We start from the raw sequence: 17787 nt of genomic DNA on the forward strand, positions 1-17787 counted from the left end.
CTGACAACGGTATGCGGTCTGTTATGTCTCCAGAATCAGGTTGTCAGAGGGGTTTCACTTTGCAGCCAGTGGAGAGGGCATTGTCAACATGGTTCTCGAGCTTCCAATGAAGGTAATTGAAATGAAGTATACTGACAAATTTATGATCAATGCTTTTACCTATTTAGTTAATTGTAACGGGATGCATGTCGATCTGCTGTCTTGCGTTTTTGGTCCTCTGAGCTCTTGTCAGTGTGTGCGTCAAAGCACATCACACTACACCTCTTAGCCTATACATCCAGCAGTTAACTAGTCTACCGCGTCTTACCTGTGTGGCACCTTAGATACAGCTCTTCAATGGACTACTGTATACTTATTGTATTGTGGCACTGGTGTTATTTAGGGCCAAATCCCATTTCAACCCCTTCCCCCTCCCCCTTCTCCCTCCCCCTTGTTTTTGCGCCTTCATGTGAGGGGTAGGGCTGTCTCAATTCTCATTCGGGTTAAGGGCTAGGGCCAAGACATAGGGTTACGTAGCCCTTGAAATTAAGCTTCCGAAGGACCACACTTGAAAGTGAGGCCTTTGAGGAAAAGCCGGCCGGCAAATTTGGCAGCTGTCATGAATCCTTGCTAGTTGTTATCATCAGTGTTTGGGCCGTTTTTTTTTCTCAGTAACGGGGTAATCAAACTAATTACGGTTTCCGTCGTTACAACTCTGTGACTGTTGCTATACACAGTCACTCCGTGACTGTTTCTATACACTATGAATTGATTGAATAAACTGCGTAATCCGAACGCACCCCTGGCTTCAAACACAAACTACTAGTGAGGAGACTGGATGGGTTAACAACAAGATAAGCGATTCTGATTGGCTAAGGCCAATTCATGTTAGCCAATTGGAGCCAGTGTTTTAAGCCAGGGCACGCGTGCCACACACGCACGCACGCGCGCAGACACCAAACAGATTTGATGAAGCAGCAGAAATGGCGAGTCTGGAGCAATCCGATGAAAAGTTGGCATTTTCTTTAGTATTCGGCAGATGTTCCTTTGCAACCAAGCAAATTAAAATTATGTTGGAAGTATATCAGGGCCTTGAATGGGCAGTTCAACCATTTAACACCTTCAGGCCAAGTGAAAACTGCTCAGAAAAATCCAAATTCTTTGACATATAGCAATTTTTTTTTTACAGTAACGCAAATTGTTTCTTTCCCTGATAACTAATTACTTTTATTATAGTATTTTAGTCACTAACTCAGTTACTTTTTGGAACAAGTTGTGAGTAACTATAACTAATTACTTTTTCAAAGTTTTCCCAACACTGGTTATCATTAACTCACTATAATATTTTGGCCTCTGTTGACTTAGCAGTCCGCGAGCATCAAGCGTTGATGACGCGGTGGGAAACGAGGGGTGTCTCATTTCTTAGCGGAACGTTCTTACCCCCATTGTAATGAGGGGCAAGGGGGAAGGGGTTGAAATGGGATTGGCCCCTACTAATCGTGTACAGAATTTATCAGTACATCATTATTCATTTTCGATGAACTTACTCTATATTTTGTAAATGTAAATAATGTGGAGATGTTTGTGGATAGTAATGCGTAACTCGTCTGCTGTTTTTGAAGGGCACATCGTTGGACTTGGACAAAGAGAGTCATTCATGCATGGTTCAATACATCTTGTTCCCGCCCCACTCCAACGCTACCAAAGATAGGTACAGCTTCCTGTTAAACAGATACGTAAGAGTTTAGATTGGCCTCCATAAATGGGTTTTGTTACTGTAAAGTTTTGGCCTCTGTCTGATCACATTCTTCATTCTGTATAGCAATAATAAAGATACTTCCTTTTGTGAACCGAAAAATGAGAGCGTGCAGTACCATTAGCTCAGTAGTGACGGCATTAAAATCCTCCCTTGTTATGAACCACCTGTGTGTGTGTGTGTGTTTGTGTGTTATGTGGATTTATTGGGAGCCAGTTTCTCCACCGACGATGACAATGACACAGAGGTGGAGGCCATCGACGCGGATGTGGAGCTGAACCTGGTGACAGAGTGTTGGGTGGAGCCGCAGACTGGGACAGTGCTGAGCCACACTGACCAGCATCACCAGTACCACGGCCTCAAGTACCAAGAGATCCCTCAAGCGGTGGGTCAGCTTGTGTGTCGTCTTCTGCATTTATGTCTGGGCCAGGTCTCTGGTGAATGTTGTTTACGACACTTCACCAGCTACCAGTGTGCAGTACAAGTACAGAGGGACCCCCTTCAGTAGGTACATTTCAGGAGCAATTTAGGAGCTGTCTCTATCCCCATAGACTGAAACATCAAACATAGTTTGAAAAAAACAAAAACGGGTAACTAGTCCTGAACCAAGGTCCTGGGATAAACAGAGTGATATGTTTCACCAACACAACACTTTCTTTCAATTCACGTAGAAGAAAAATTTGTCTGGATAATTGGAGCTCCGTTGTCAACACACCCAAGATGCTTCCCAGAGGGGGAAACACTTCACTATGTTCATCTCAGAACCGTGGTCCATGACCTCTTACCCATTATTTGTACGGCCAATAGTCTATCATCAGTAAATACATTCAGCAAACCTCCCTTAATCAACAAATTTATTTAACAAATGCTGTTTTGGTGTTTATGCATGTACATGTGTGCTATCGTTTTGATAGATCTTCCCAAAGGATTTGTCCTGCATGTCAACCATGTTGACATTTGAGTACCTGAGCCAAATGTGTCAGAACAAGGACCAGATGCAGCCCATAGTAGCAGACCTCCACGATGGTAGACATTTTGGATGCATTTAATCCAATATATCTCTACATTTTAAGTATTTTTTTGTCTCTCAGGCCAGGTATATAATTGATATTGAGCAAATGTTTAAGCTATTATTGGCCAATACCGATAGATGTATAATATATCATGCATCCCTCATGTATATGTGTGTATTTCTTTTCAATGTATTACTTCATAGGGGAAGGAGAGTTCCTGGCATCTGAAGACAGAATTCTAACCGTTCCGTTTCAGTTTGACCTCATCCAGCTGCTCCCCAAGTGTCAGCAGATAGAAATGTTCTTCCTCATGTTTGGCAAAGGTAAAGTGTTTGTCAATGAAGCTGTATTTACCTGTATTTATCTATCACTTCTTAGAGTAGGTTATGGTCATTTGGTTGAATTTTTAGGGAGTCTATTCTATCTCAAATGCTTCATGTGTGTGCATCGATGCCTAAACATTGCTTCTAGTAATTAAGATTAGATATTCATTAAATGCTGACTGATAACACCTTTCTATTTCAGTGAATCAGCCTTTTTTTCCCTTTCTGCAGTGGAGAATGAGGATGCAAACCAGGGCCTCTCATTCCTGCCCAATGACATGCTGCTCAGCCTCTTCCACAGCAGTCTGGAGCAGGACCTCAGCGACCGAGAGATACTACTGGCTGACAGTGACCATCTGTTGTTCATTCAAAACATCCTGGAGCGGGAGCGGGAGGGGCACGTTGCACCGTTTTCGTTGCCCATTCTTAAAGGTGTGTGTACGAATTACCTGGGTGTTAATACACACCAGGGCAACCTACGTGTCTCTTAAATCGCTTTTTAAATTAGTCAATAAGCTGGGTTTTGCCCAAATATATGCAAATACACACCCAAACCAGCAGCAAGCAAATAACTGAATATATTGTGAAAGGTCTTAAAGGTGTCATTGCATCGTTTTTTCATTCATGTTGTGGTGGTCACTAGTAGCAATGAATGCCCTGTGAGTCGGGTGTTGTGGAGGAGGTGGGCGGGGAGGCACAACATGATTTTGGCTCTTATTCATGACATGCAAATAATCAGGAGAGAGAGAGAGAGAGAGAGAGAGAGAGAGAGAGAGAGAGAGAGAGAGAGAGAGAGAGAGAGAGAGAGAGAGAGAGAGAGAGAGAGAGAGAGAGAGAGAGAGAGAGAGAGAGAGAGAGAGAGAGAGAGAGAGAGAGAGAGAGAGAGAGAGAGAGAGAGAGAGAGAGAGAGAGAGAGAGAGAGAGAGAGAGAGAGAGAGAGAGAGAGAGAGAGAGAGAGAGAGATGCTATTTGTGGCAATAACAAATCAACGTTGCATCTTTTGGCCAAGAAAGAAGAGATGATTGGACATTCATTCATCGTGACTGCGGCCGGGAGTCGCGGGAGTGCTCACGGTGTCCGACCCGGGTCGACATATCCTGACATTGGTGTCATCGATCGATCGATCGATATCATTCATTCATTCATTCACTCACCGTGACCGCGCCCCGGGCAATCCCATCGGGCCGCAGTGCAGGTCGGACACCGCGAGCGCTCCCGCGACTCCCGGCCGCAGTCACGGTGAATGAATGTCCAATCCAACCATTTCTTCCTCAACTCTGCTTTCTTGGCCAAGAGATGCAACGTTGCTCGTTTATGCGTCTATTTCCTTGCATTTGCTAATGCGAGGTAGAATAATATTAGAATAATATTTTCTGATTCAGCATGCATATGCAGCTCAGAGTGAACAAGATTAAACGGTTTCTCGGGGAACAACAGACTTAATTATGGGAATAAAGTCATACTTTTCTTAAATGAAAACGTGTGGCTTCATTGGAGATGATCATATGTCTACTTAATATTGTTGTCCCTTACTACTGACATTTATTAAGATACAGACTGTAACAGAGAAAAAGCTATGCTTGTACTCCACATATATATTCTAGATGGATGTTCATACTTTTGTGTGCGTGTGTGATTGTTTTGTGTTGGCGATAGAAACAATTAAGGGAATTCCCTTTGATTTGACATTTGCCACACAGAGTTTTTTGCAAGCTATTGACTTGGTCATACTTTTCATGATTATTTTATATTGAGGTTGCAATCTTTTTAAAGAGACATCCTATGTCTGCTTCCCATTGTAGAGGAGTACCTTGGGACTCCAGACCGGCAGGATACAACCATGTCCTTCCACACCATCAGCAGCAGCCAGGAGGTGACGGGCTCCACAAGCACTTTACAGGTAGCCTCATCTCATGTCCAGCATTCCTACTATGTTATAGCAGGACATCCGGGGGGGACGTCACGGAGCCCGGGCTGGAAACCAGAAACTGCAAGGGGCGGAGTTACAACTTGTTTCCCGTTTCTTGAAGGAGAATTCTTCCTATTCTACCTATTCTACCATATTCGCGTGGATGACCCCTCGAAGGGGATTTCAACTTCTGTATTTTTAGCGGCGAGTCTACACAGTTTGATTTGAAACCTTTTTATAGACGCTTTTTCTAGGAACATTTGTGTGCATATGCGTGTTGATCTGTGTGTATGTGTCCTCAGAGCTTCAGTAACGTAGACCTTGTGGATGAGGAGCCGGTCCAACCGGGCCGGCGCTATGCTGCCCCCCAGTGGAGGTGCTACGCCAAGTACATCAGCTCCCAGCAGATCTTTCTGACCTTCCTCCCCACAGCATTAGCAGGCAAGAAGCCTCCTATTTCTCTAATGCGTAGAGCGCTATTTTAGCTCGGAGTAATTCAGGCCCTTTTGCTCTGAAGGGAAATCCTAGTTGAATGAAATCCCCAGCATTAACATCCAAAAGGTGGTTATACATGTCTAATAGTGACCAAAGAATCCCATTAATTACTAAACATTTGATTGATTAGGTTTGAATTGTGTTATAAAAAATTAGCTATGCATCTTCCTTCAATTCATGTAACCTTTAGATCCTATGTTTCATCGGGCTTAATTTGCCCCAATCCCATGCCTTTGTCGTCTGCTGCTGTCTCCTCATCCCCAGATGTTGGAATGTTGATGTCCTCGGAGGCGGGGGCAGAAGCGGAAGGCGATGTGGACGTAACCCAGTCCAATGATTCGCTCCATGACTCGGTGGGCGGAGCCCAGGCCGAAGCCCTGTCTTTCTACTTGAGCAGAGGGGAGCAGTCTGACTGTTCCCGGGGGGCGTCCCCTGGTCTGGAGGGTGAGGGGCCTACCCCAGACTGCCTCACCCTGCACCAGGACAGCAGGGACAGGAGGCGCTCGGAGACTGAAACCCCAAGGCCCCAGTCAGGTCAGGAGAGCCGTGTTCCTCTTGGTAGGACTAAAGTCATAACTTTGTACTCTTCGGAAGATATTCTCTCCTGTTACCGTCTTTTGCAGAAAAAAAGAAAAGGGAAATATAGAAAGGTGTGTGTGTTTGCGTGTGCATTTGTGTCCACTCGAAATTACAAACATTTAACTTTCACTGCTGTACCGAGAATGTTTGCTGCTGGAGCAAGTATGTTAGTGCAGGTCCAGTTTAGTTGTCCATATTTGGATCATGTTTGGGGATTTTTGTTATAATACCACCAAATATATTCTAATCTAACGACTCTTCATGATTCATTATGAGTGAGCGATTATGACCTCGTATTTTGTCTTCTTTGGATTGTAGCATTCCCAGAAAAAGAGGGAGTGCAGTTTTGGGAGCCCCAGGTGAGTGACGTCAGTCCTCCATCCCAGCAGAGGCCAGCCCACGGAGGCCACCTGCGCTGCCCCGTTTACGTCTACCACGTCTCTCTGGACCACCTAAAGGACCAACTGGTCCACCCCACCTCTAGCCGACAGAGCCACGATGTGTTCATGAGGTACCGGCAGAAGGAAGGCAACAGCACGTGGAGACGGAGCTATTTGTTTATTATACAATGCTTAACCTGACCTGGTTCCACTATAGGGAGATGTTGCTTTTGAAACTGCAGATGTCCTACAATATCTATCCTTTTTTACAATTATAGATCGTAGCATAATATTTTGGTTGGAAACTTCTTCACGCGTGACCATAATACCAGTGTTCAGTGTTCCAGTGTTCGTATTTTCATAATGTTAACTTAGTCAGAACAATACAAAACCACGCATACTCCGTCAGTCAGGATTCAAATAAAGATAATTCTGAATCTTGAAATACAGTTTAATTTGCAAGATGTAATGGAGGAATATTATCATCCTCTCATTCATTGTAAAATGATCAGTTTTGTAAAATAATCCAAAATCTATGTTTGGTTGTTGCAACCAGACATTTGAACCTGCTTAATGAGACCTGGTGTGGGGCTTATGGATGTTAAGAGATAATGAGGATAATTTTTGCCACACCATTAGGGCAATGATCGCCACATGATTTGCTATTCTCCCGACTGGCCGTATATGTGAACGTCATATCCTGACATTGGTATCCTGAAAACATCCTGAAAAAATACTACCCCTGAGGTAGTATTTTAGCCGGTGGAAATGTTAATTACCTTATATGTGAATGAGGAGTAGAAAGTCGACATTTCACACCATTTGAGTGGGCGTGTTGATGACGCTTCGGTTTATTATGGCATTATTATGTCATTGAGTGGCACCCTCAATTATAATCAGCCTGTTGCCTTTTGTTCGCTGAATGGTTCAAACATATTTAAATGTTGGCACTGTTTTTCAGAGTAATTCGTGGTGGATGCTTAATGATAGGTCTTATCATATCCACAAAGTACACATCATACAATAAATTACATTACATGAGTTCACAGCTGCACGCGTATATAGTAGAGCTGTCAAGCGATTAAAATATTTAATCGTGATTAATCGCATTAATGTCATAGATTAATCGCGATTAATCGCAAATTATTTTTCTATGCTAAATATCCCTTGATTTTTTTGTCCCATAATTCTTCTCATTTTAATTCTCTTATCAACATGGTGAAGTGCATCGGCTTGCCTTGTGCAAATGATTTTTTATTGATAACAACATTGGAATATACTGATCAAAACAGGATGATACAAAAAAAGAGCCTATAGTGCAATTAAACGACTGCATTGAACAAATGTCATTTGAACATAGCAGTCAGGCTACTGCTTCTTTGTTTTGAGCCAAAGGAAAAAATAAAATAAAATTGCGTTAATCGCGCGTTACATGTTTTGACGCCGTTAAATTTGGTTTGCGTTAACGCCGTTAATAACGCGTTTAACTGACAGCTCTAGTATATAGAAAATGTTTTTTTTATTATTATTATTTACAACAGTTAGCTTAACATTATAGGGTCCCGGCCTTCCACTCCCTGTTTTCTCAGTTAAACATAGAAATCAACTACATTGGTCCCAGTGTTTGTTATATGTGAAATGAAGCAAAATCATCTCCGGTAATGCAGTCGTTCACGACGCCTTTTTTCTTCATCGTTTCTTCTATTTGTCTCTAACTCATGCTCCAATCTTTTATCGATCAATGCGGATGTGAATTCACAGCATGGTGAATTCAAATAGAGGGGGAGATTGACAATTCCTTATTGTGTTTGAGATTAATTTTTTGTTTTGTGTCCTCTGCTAGGTCGCTGTCTCAGGAGCGCAGCAGCATGTCTTCCTGGACAGATTCTCTAACCCAGTCTCACAAGCACAAAGAGCTAGCCAACTATTGCAGTCTTCTTCAGGAGCATTACCACCAAAGCTATGTCAAAGGTCACTAATCCGTCCTACTATTTCCAACATCAGGATCGGATCTATAAGTGAAAAGGTGTAATAGCCAAAGGCGCTGTAGGTAGGGATTTTGAGAATTGTAAAGAGAGAGCAGAGAACAGCGACATTTTGAAAGTATGCAACCTAAAAAAACATCAGAATTAGCCAGAAAAAGTCTTAAATACAGGGGCAGGTTCAGTCACCTTGAAGAGATATTCTCACATGGTATTTTAACAAATGACAATCAAATTTAAATCGTACCTACCTCTCCTTTATGTGTACTCATTATTACTGCTGTCCTGCAGGTGTGTACCGAAGCCTGCAGCAGTCCTATAACATCTGCTCCCAGGACCTCCTGACAGCGATGGACTATTGTGAGGAATCTCTCCAGGAGATTGATATCACATCCTTCCTGCAGACCCTCTGTGGCCACGTCCGGGACTTTCAGGAAAGTGCTGACATTCAAAGTGAGGAAATTTCCACAAGATCCCCGATGTTGGTCATCGGTGAGACAGAGGAAGATGGGACATCTTCCTTCTCACCCAGGTAATGTTAAGGCTCCATCATAATGAAATATATATTTTATGGCTGAAATACACTGGATACAGGCTCCGTGTCTTTCGGTATTAAAATTTGTTGAGCACTATCTTTAAGATATCTCATACATGGTCCTCCCTAGTGTTGAAGTGACAAAAGGAAAAGAACCATGGGAGGAATCGTCCACTGAGCCAGCATCTCCAGCCATCCTGGAGGAGAACAGGACTAACAAGAGCCAAGACCTCCTTCTGTCTCTGCTTAGGACGCAGCACACGTGTGAGGTGCATCCGGATCTCAACAAAATAATACAGGTATTTAACGTTTACATTCAGTAGAAAGTCCTCCCCTCTCAAGTGTGTAGTGAGCTTTCTGGCATAGCCTCTTGTTTTATGTGGATCTTTGTTATTGAATTATATATATATATATATATATATATATATTTTTTTTAAACTAAACATTACATCTTATTTTCACCAGGACAAGTTTACTGAAATTGGATCTCAGTATTTCAAGATGGTGCCCTTAAGCCCCCACTACTTCTTCTATTATCCCCCGTCATCAAAGAATGAGGTGAGTTGGAAGCGTGTGAATGTGTGTGCATCATTAGCTGCGTTTCCATCTAAAAGGTGATGCGAATCTTTAGAAAGTTCGCAAAAAAGTAATTCGAATTAGGTGCGTTTCCATCAAGTGGTTGGAGCGGAATAGGGTGATGACGTTACACGTTGATGTCAGCAGGGTTGCTATGGCCGGTCGTTATGCGGAAATCGGAAAGACTGTCAGTCCTGTGTGTTCAAAGTTCGCTACGTCACAGCTGATTCGCAAAATGTGTTTCCATCTCCCATTTTGCGAATTTACTCTGTTTCGCATTTCTCAAAAACCACCTCAAGCGAGCAGATAAACTTTTTTGCGAATTAGAGGATTTTGATGCAAATTTTGGTGTTTCCATCACCGTTTACTGATTCGATACTTCAAAGTTCGCATTAAATTAGGGGGATGGAAACGCACCTATTGTTGGCAAGGCTTATCATTTAGCAACATTACTTAATCTCATGTAGTAATAATAATAATAATAATGAATCGCATTTACATATTGCTTTTTCAAGGTACCCAAAGCGCTTTACATAGGGAATGTGTATTGTTAAGTCTTGTCTCGGACAACACTTTAACAAGGAAAGTGATCAGGAAACCACAGAAAAAAGTTGAAGACTTCTATTTAGAATGTAAACAAAGTAATACAAATGCAGAGCACAACTGCAAACTGTTTTTATACTCTCCCTTCTGTGACACCTCCCATAAACTCATGTCATGGCTCCAGAACCAAGCAAGGGGTGAAGCTACAAAACTGAATTAAGAATGCACTCATCTCTGAGAAGTTCTCAACCGCTGATAACACTTATACAGTGTTATTTAGTTTCCAATTGTATTTTTGGACTGGACCTCAGTGACCTTATAGCTGGCTAGGGGCAGGCTCTTGTCTTAACATTCTCTAACTTTGTATCACACACGGTCATGCATGTGTCATTCACATATCTTGTTATTAAAGCCCTGAAGTCAACTTCAGGGCTTTAATGGTGAGATTGCCTTGTGTCACCTTGGTTCCCAGGCCTGAATAGTAGTACATACTTGGGGCACAGAACATCCGATGACCTTTTCTCAGATACAAGAGTCTCCTCAGAAGACTCTTTTTTTTTTTTCACACACTTATCTTATCCATATAGCATCCAAGGCAAGATATTGATTATAATCCTTCTAATGGTACAGCAATTCTCCCACAGTCACATACACCACCACTGTGGAGCACCCATCTGGATGCCAAGACAAATAAGGGAGAAAAAACACAAGGAGAGCTGGTCAGTTTTCACCCAGGTAGTGGTGGCTGGCTCCAATACCTGGGGGACAACCGACCAGCTCTCCTGGTGTTTCTTCTTTTCCCTTGTGCTGCTGGCCAGGTTAACCCCAGGTAGTGGAGCTAGCCAGGGTGCTGCTGGCCAGGTTAACCCCAGGTAGTGGAGCTAGCCAGGGTGCTGCTGGCCAGGTTAACCCCAGGTAGTGGAGCTAGCCAGGGTGCTGCTGGCCAGGTTAACCCCAGGTAGTGGAGCTAGCCAGGGTGCTGCTGGCCAGGTTAACCCCAGGTAGTGGAGCTAGCCAGGGTGCTGCTGGCCAGGTTAACCCCAGGTAGTGGCGCTAGCCAGGCTGCTGCTGGCTAGATTATCCCCAGGTAGTGGAGCTAGCCAGGGTGCTGCTGGCTAGATTATCCCCAGGTAGTGGAGCTAGCCAGGGTGCTGCCGGCCAGGTTAAAGGGGTAGTTCGGAATTTTGGACATAGGGCCTGATTCCCAAGTGAGCATTGGTATTCTATATCACTGGAGACAGTTTTCAACACATTTCATTCAGTCCTTCTAGTTGCAGAGTTCGCTCGTGCTAGGCTAGCGCACGGCAACGGGCAATGCTAGCCTGCTATTAAAAACAGTCTTACCCACTCCACAGTACACCCGAGGTAAATCAATTATAACGCCAGACTATAGATTTAAATGTCTGTGTTGATAGAATAATGTTAGAAATAAAACTAACCTTGCATCGCATGAATCATCGAGGGACTACTTTCTCAGCAGAAGCGGAATTTTACTATGCGCTGGTTAGGTTTGTAACCGAATCACGACAGAAGAACGTAAACAGAGAAGCGTGGGACAGAAGCGCAATTGAACGACTAGGCAACATGATGGTTCAGTGTGCTTTTAGAAATTGTAGAAATAAACGGTACAGATGGGCACCACAAAGTTTCCACCAATTTCCAGTGCGAGATCCAGAAAGGACTCAACTGTGGCTTGTTGCTGCTGGCTTGGACATCAAAACACCGGCTCGTACATGTACGATTCGTTGGATACAACAAATTCCTCATAATCGTCTTCAAAAGCAGATGCATCGCTAACTCCTCCAAACGTGGGCATATCTTGTTAATTGAATACGCTTATAGAATTCCTTCGTTCACTGTACTCTGCGTTTGTAGCAATGACAGCGGCAGTTAACCTAGGTATCAGTCCGCCGCTGCCATAGCCTACGTACAGGAATATAAACACTGCTGCTGAGACCCCGCAATTCCCTCAAAATGCAATGCAATGCAAGGTTGGTTTTATTTCTAACATTATTCTATAAACAGACATTTAGATTTATAGTCTGTCGTTATAATTGATTTACCTCGGGTGTACTGTGGAGTGGGTAAGACTGTTTTTAATAGCAGGCTAGCATTGCCCGTTGACGTGCGCTAGCCTAGCACGAGCGAACTCTGCAACTAGAAGGACTGTATGAAATGTGTTGAAAACTGTCTCCAGTGATATAGAATACCAATGCTCACTTGGGAATCAGGCCCTATGTCCAAAATTCCGAACTACCCCTTTAACCCCAGGTAGTGGAGCTAGCCAGGGTGCTGATCTACCAGATGGCTGGAGGAGTGTGGGTGCTGCCCAGGTGCCGCCTTGCCCCCTCACAATATGATACTAATATTGCTGTGTTGCTTACGTCAGCATGCTATTGCCAGTCAGATGTTTAGCGTGTAACATGCAGCATGTTTGTTCTGTAATACAGAAGGATTCTGATGGAGACGAGAGGAGACCCAGTGAGGAATTGATGTCTGAACCCGATCCAGTCACTGAGGATGGTGATACTGATACTTCTAAATCCCTTTTCTGTGCTAGATGAAAGGAAAAAAAATGGGCAGACATAGAGGGATGGGAAATGCAATGTTATTTTAGTCAAAATACCCTCAAGGTGCATAGCTGCTTTGTTTGTCCTTGTTTTGAAACAAGGAAAAACAAAGCAGCTAAACAAAGCTCTTTATTTTAAAATGCCTAATTTCTTATATCAATCGAACAGTCTTCGTTGCCAAATGATCTGTTGTTTGAATAAAGTGTAAGTTATGTGAGGAATGGACCACTGCGCGCTGTGCTGAAAACAAGAGACTGGGTACATTGTGCACACGTGAACTTGCGGCTGCTTTATGTCATTTATCATTGAGCGATCCTTGGTCTCTGCTGCGTGCAGAGAACCTGTCGGGCTGCTGCATCGTGACGGAGAGCGACACCGACCTGGAGGTGGAGTACCAGGAGGGCGGTGCCGCCAAGTCGGACGGGGGCGAGGGCGAGGGGGACGACGGGTCGCTGTCAGATTCGGACACCGTCAACCAGGATGAGGACGACTCCTTCAGCATCCTGGACGCAGACTCCCTCCTGGAGCCCGAGGCCACGTCACAGGAGATGCCGCCTCTGTTCGTGCACCTCACCTGCTCTGTCAACCTGAAGAGCTGCCATGGGTCCAAGCCCATACAGACCCTGCCCACCTGCCTAGGTGAGCACGTTGCTCTGTTAAGGAGAACCCCCCCCCCCCCCTAGAAGTTTGTACTTCTAGTATGTGCAAACTTACCTGGCCACAAATGTAACTCTTTCTAACTATTTTCATTCATGTTTTAAATGTATAAAATCATGTGTATGACGAAAACGTCACATAAATGCAAAATTTTTAAATGATTTGATCAGATGTTCAAGTCTTTATATATTTGATCTCTTTTGTATTCTGACCCTGTTGTGATTTTGTGCTGATTTTGTCTTGTGGTCCCAGCTGAAGTGTTATCCTGCCTGGACAATGCAGAGTCCCTTCAGATTGTAGATTTGAACGAGCTCTCGGTTACGTTGGACATTTTTGTCCTGACGCTACCACCCGAGATTGAAGTCATGGCAGACTTCCATCACAACAGGTACATCAAAAGCGATTAAAAGATGTTCATCAAAATGATCGAAGATTGGCCGCTATTGAAGCTAGTGCTGGTTTCATTTGATTATTTTGATTTCCATTTATTTTTGTGCTACTTATTATAAGGGACTGATATAATCGACTTAGTTAATGGGCTCAAAGAAGAACAATATTCCAAATAAATGTCAAGTATGTACATGAAAAAACAACATTATTGCCTCAACATAACGACATTTCAACAATTCATGGCAAATGGCCTCAAATTCCATCCCAAAATAACCAAATCTATTAATTCTTGTACGGCATACTGTGGCCACAATTCCAGCTAAGGTTGTCATGTCTGCAGGTACACATCGGAGAGCAGTGTGTCTCTGAACCGTTCCCCTGGACAGCCCTCATCATACCGCTCGGATGAGGAGATGATGTGTGGGCTGGACGACCTCAGAGGAACCAACGTTAACGGGTGCCTTACCTCAGCAAGAGACCATCGGTCTGAATACTGTATATAATATGGAACAGCATATGAATGACCCTGTGGTCTTTTCAACAGGGTCACTGGAGATTCTCTGTCCAAACTGCCAATGCCACAAAAGCTGGCTTTGCTGGCTACAATGGAAGAGGTCAGTGTGTTTTCTTTTTCTTTTTTTGTGTAGGACTTTTCCTGTAAAAATGGTAATATTCATCCTGCTTTCTCTTTCAGTAGAATGCATTTCCCACTGCCGTGCCTCAGTTATTTATTGCTTAAAGGAAAATGGATCTGGGATATGTTTAATATTATAACGAGTTGGAATGTTTGTTTGGGAGCAAAAAAGCGCGTATAGACTCATTCTTGAGTTGGTTGTTTTTAGCCGATTCCACCAAAACTCTATAAACTTCGTCTACGCCATCTTGTTTTTACGACTCTATAGGTAGATTGACGAACACAGAGATTATGACTCAAGCTCTGTGTTTGCCAATCTACTCAAGTCTTAAAAACAAGATGGCGTCGACGGGTGAACTACTGATGGTATTGTGTGTATAAAATGTCCTTTTTAATAAACAATCTGTACACTTACAAAGTTATCAATGCCTTGTTTTATATGTTAAGACCCTTATTATACTACCAAAGAAGTGTCGGGCTACTTCTAACCTTTTAAGTTGTTTAAAGTAGCGATTTAGTTTTTACCATAACAAATGCCCCCATCATTCCGAGTTTATAGAGTTTTGGTGGAATCAGCTAAAAACAACCAACTTAAGAATGTGTCTGTACAGACTTTTTTGCTCCCAAATGAACATTCTAACTCGTTATCATATTAAACATATCCCAGATCCATTTTAGACCGGAATTGTCCTTAAAGACACCACATAACATGGTATAACTGCAGTTGGAACTCTACGCTTGCAGGGTTTCCTCATTGCCCCAACTAATCCAAACCAGCACCAACGTCGGGCCAGTGTGCCATACCCAAGATGGGGACTCGCTGCTGTTGGATGAGGCTTTCAATGACCTTATGGTCATATTGGCGTATTGGCCTACCTCCCCAAACAACACTTCATGGTGTTTGTGTTTGCTAGGCAGTGATAAATATCAACAATGCCCATTTACATCCTGAATGAACGTCACGTCAGAGCGACATTTTGTATATAATCAAGTGTACTCTCAGACAAGAGGACTGACTACCGACATGGGGGGATTATCAAAGGGTTGTCTGGGAAGAAGCTTGCTCTGAGGTCTTCCTGGTGAAAGCTCCGGTATGTTCCAGATCCGCTGGCTCCTGGAGGACGAGATCGTGTCGGCGCTGAGGTGCTCGCAAGCCATCAGCTCGACCGTCCTGCAGAAGGTTGCGGACCACGTGGTGCGGTCCAGCGGGCGGATGTGCTGCCAGCACGAGATTGTCCCCCTGCAGTTTGTCTTTGGCCCAGAGCAGTCCCTCGAGAAATTCAGACAGGTAAGTGCTGCCCCATCAGTTGAAGTTTACCCAACATATCTGAAATCTCGATATGGTGCGCAATATATCTGTAACGGTTGGTTACAGATAACGTCTTCCAAGCATTTATGGCAATTCCGGTCTGTATAATTACTCAAATGAAGTCAATAGTTGGGATGAAATTTAAATATAGGCCTCTTCTGGCATACCACAGAAGAACATTTTTGTGACGCAAGGCTGCAGTTAATGATGCAAAATGCATTGTTTTCTGCTGCAGGAGTTCCGCAGAATATCCTTCCATGGGTATGTTTTGAACGGTGAACAAGACAGCTTCCACTACATGTCCCTGAGTCGAAGGGCCCTGGCTGGCAAGACCAAGGCAGACCACGCGTTGGACCTCCGCCGACAGCTGGACTTGTGTGCCATCAGAGTAAACGCTGGAGACAAGTCCGGGTGTAGTCAGGCTTCTCTCTGCAAAGTCCCAGAGAATGAAAAATCGGTAGGAGCGACGGAGGCAGACAGTGAGGTAACTGACATCATCATATCTTTCTTCATTTAAGTAAAATCAAAAGTAGATAAGCAACGCTAAAACACAATTAAAACACTGATTGTCCAGTGGTTCTAGGGAGCTGTCCCTTGGCACTTATTTGAAACTATTAAAGGTCCCATGACATGAAAATCTCAATTTATGAGGTTTTCTAACATAAATATGAGTTCCCCTAGCCTGCCTATGGTCCCCCAGTGGCTAAAACTTGTGTTTGGTGTAAAACGAGCACTAGCTGTTCTGCTCGCCTTTGAAAAAACGGAGGCTCAAGCGCGCTGATTTGGAAATCTGTGCTCATGACGTCATGAGGAATCTCAGCTCCTCCCCTTACTCTGCCTGGCCCGCCCAGAGACGTTGGCCCGCCAATGAGACTCGACCGTGCGAGCGCCACATGTGTGTGTGTGAATACACACACTGTAACGCAAGTGTTTCTTGTCGGTTCTTTGACGTGTCTTGTATTTCCACAACGAGACTGTCGTGGGGGTTATCTAAGCCATGGTTGAGAAGGAATTGGGGGAAAGGAACTTTGGTTTGACTCGCTGAAGTACATGAACAGCGACATGCCGCCGGTTGCCGCGAGGCACCATCGCCCGGCAGCGGGCAGCCGGCCGCAGGCAGCGCGCGGTTCAGTCGACTTCAGGTTGATGTGAAAGTGGAAGAACCAGAGACGTCGCAGAACCCGACAAAGTCGTTTGTGATTCATAATATCGTCTGGAGGCGCACACAATATGTTATATGATATAGATATCTATGTATTATATGATATTATTTAGATATAGAGCTCCAGGACTGTAACGCAAGTGTTGTACACTTCCTTGTTATTTGGATAACCGTTCTGCTGTTGGTGTGTCTAATACCTATATTAAAGAATACATAAAATAGCATGTCATGGGACCTTTAAAGCAACAAAATGTAAGAATTTGTATTTTTGCGATTTTGCGCCCCTACAGTTTCTGAGTGCAATTCACTTTTACAACACTATTGTGAAACTATCATCGATAGCTCTTTCCCTCTGCGGTCTCTGTGACTCTGCTATGATGTCTGTACTAGGTACACAAGAAATACCCCAAACTCTAATGTAATACTTTACTTACTTCATTTCACTTTACCTTTCTCATCAAGGTTAACAAGGTACATTTTATGTTAAGATGTATTCTGTGCAATGATTTCCATTTGAGTGACCTTGAGTCTGTCCCCTCGTAGGGCGAAGAGATGAAGCCTTCTAACACCGATTGCAGCCTGCCGTCTGGATCCTCGACGGATGGTGTCAAAGTGGTCAAGCAACAGTCTGAAGGCTTCCACTCACAGAATTCCTCAACTAAGTCCCCCATCAGCCTTAATCTGCTGCCAGGACCCGTCAGCGCTGAGCAAGGCTCGGAGCCCTCCTCGCTCCCCAAAACCCCGTCCACTGTCAGCCTGACGGAGTCTTTGCAGTCAGCCACCCATTGTAAGTGAGCTCCGCTTCATCTCAGTGGCCATACAATATCACTAATTATAAAAACGGACTTGCAGAATTAAAGGTCAATAAAAGGCATTTTGGCTCAAACACTAATGTTTCCAATTTGCGCTGCTTAATACCCATTTTTGTTAACTTAAGGTTAACTGTATGAAGGCTCGATGGCAAGTTTGGCTTGCTACCCAGGGATGTAGACATT

The 17787-nt window shown here is 43.7% G+C and overlaps 1 protein-coding gene across 1 annotated transcript in view; it reads left to right on the forward strand.

Annotated features, from left to right (window-relative positions):
• szt2 (SZT2 subunit of KICSTOR complex) overlaps positions 1-17787 on the forward strand; it is a 57594-nt gene that overhangs the window by 12673 nt on the left and 27134 nt on the right. The window contains exons 17-38 of the mRNA XM_060067584.1: positions 34-112; positions 1602-1690; positions 1952-2120; positions 2650-2761; positions 2952-3071; positions 3303-3503; positions 4874-4971; positions 5283-5461; positions 5666-6033; positions 6373-6565; positions 8278-8405; positions 8708-8948; positions 9082-9250; positions 9417-9509; positions 12521-12593; positions 12977-13279; positions 13550-13685; positions 14028-14144; positions 14232-14301; positions 15424-15609; positions 15866-16114; positions 17336-17579. Coding sequence (XP_059923567.1) covers positions 34-112; positions 1602-1690; positions 1952-2120; positions 2650-2761; positions 2952-3071; positions 3303-3503; positions 4874-4971; positions 5283-5461; positions 5666-6033; positions 6373-6565; positions 8278-8405; positions 8708-8948; positions 9082-9250; positions 9417-9509; positions 12521-12593; positions 12977-13279; positions 13550-13685; positions 14028-14144; positions 14232-14301; positions 15424-15609; positions 15866-16114; positions 17336-17579 — 3617 coding nt within the window. The remainder of the gene's footprint in view (positions 1-33; positions 113-1601; positions 1691-1951; positions 2121-2649; positions 2762-2951; positions 3072-3302; positions 3504-4873; positions 4972-5282; positions 5462-5665; positions 6034-6372; positions 6566-8277; positions 8406-8707; positions 8949-9081; positions 9251-9416; positions 9510-12520; positions 12594-12976; positions 13280-13549; positions 13686-14027; positions 14145-14231; positions 14302-15423; positions 15610-15865; positions 16115-17335; positions 17580-17787) is intronic.

Source organism: Gadus macrocephalus, chromosome 12 (genome assembly GCF_031168955.1).
Source record: "Gadus macrocephalus chromosome 12, ASM3116895v1".
NCBI classification, from domain to species: Eukaryota; Metazoa; Chordata; class Actinopteri; order Gadiformes; family Gadidae; genus Gadus; species Gadus macrocephalus.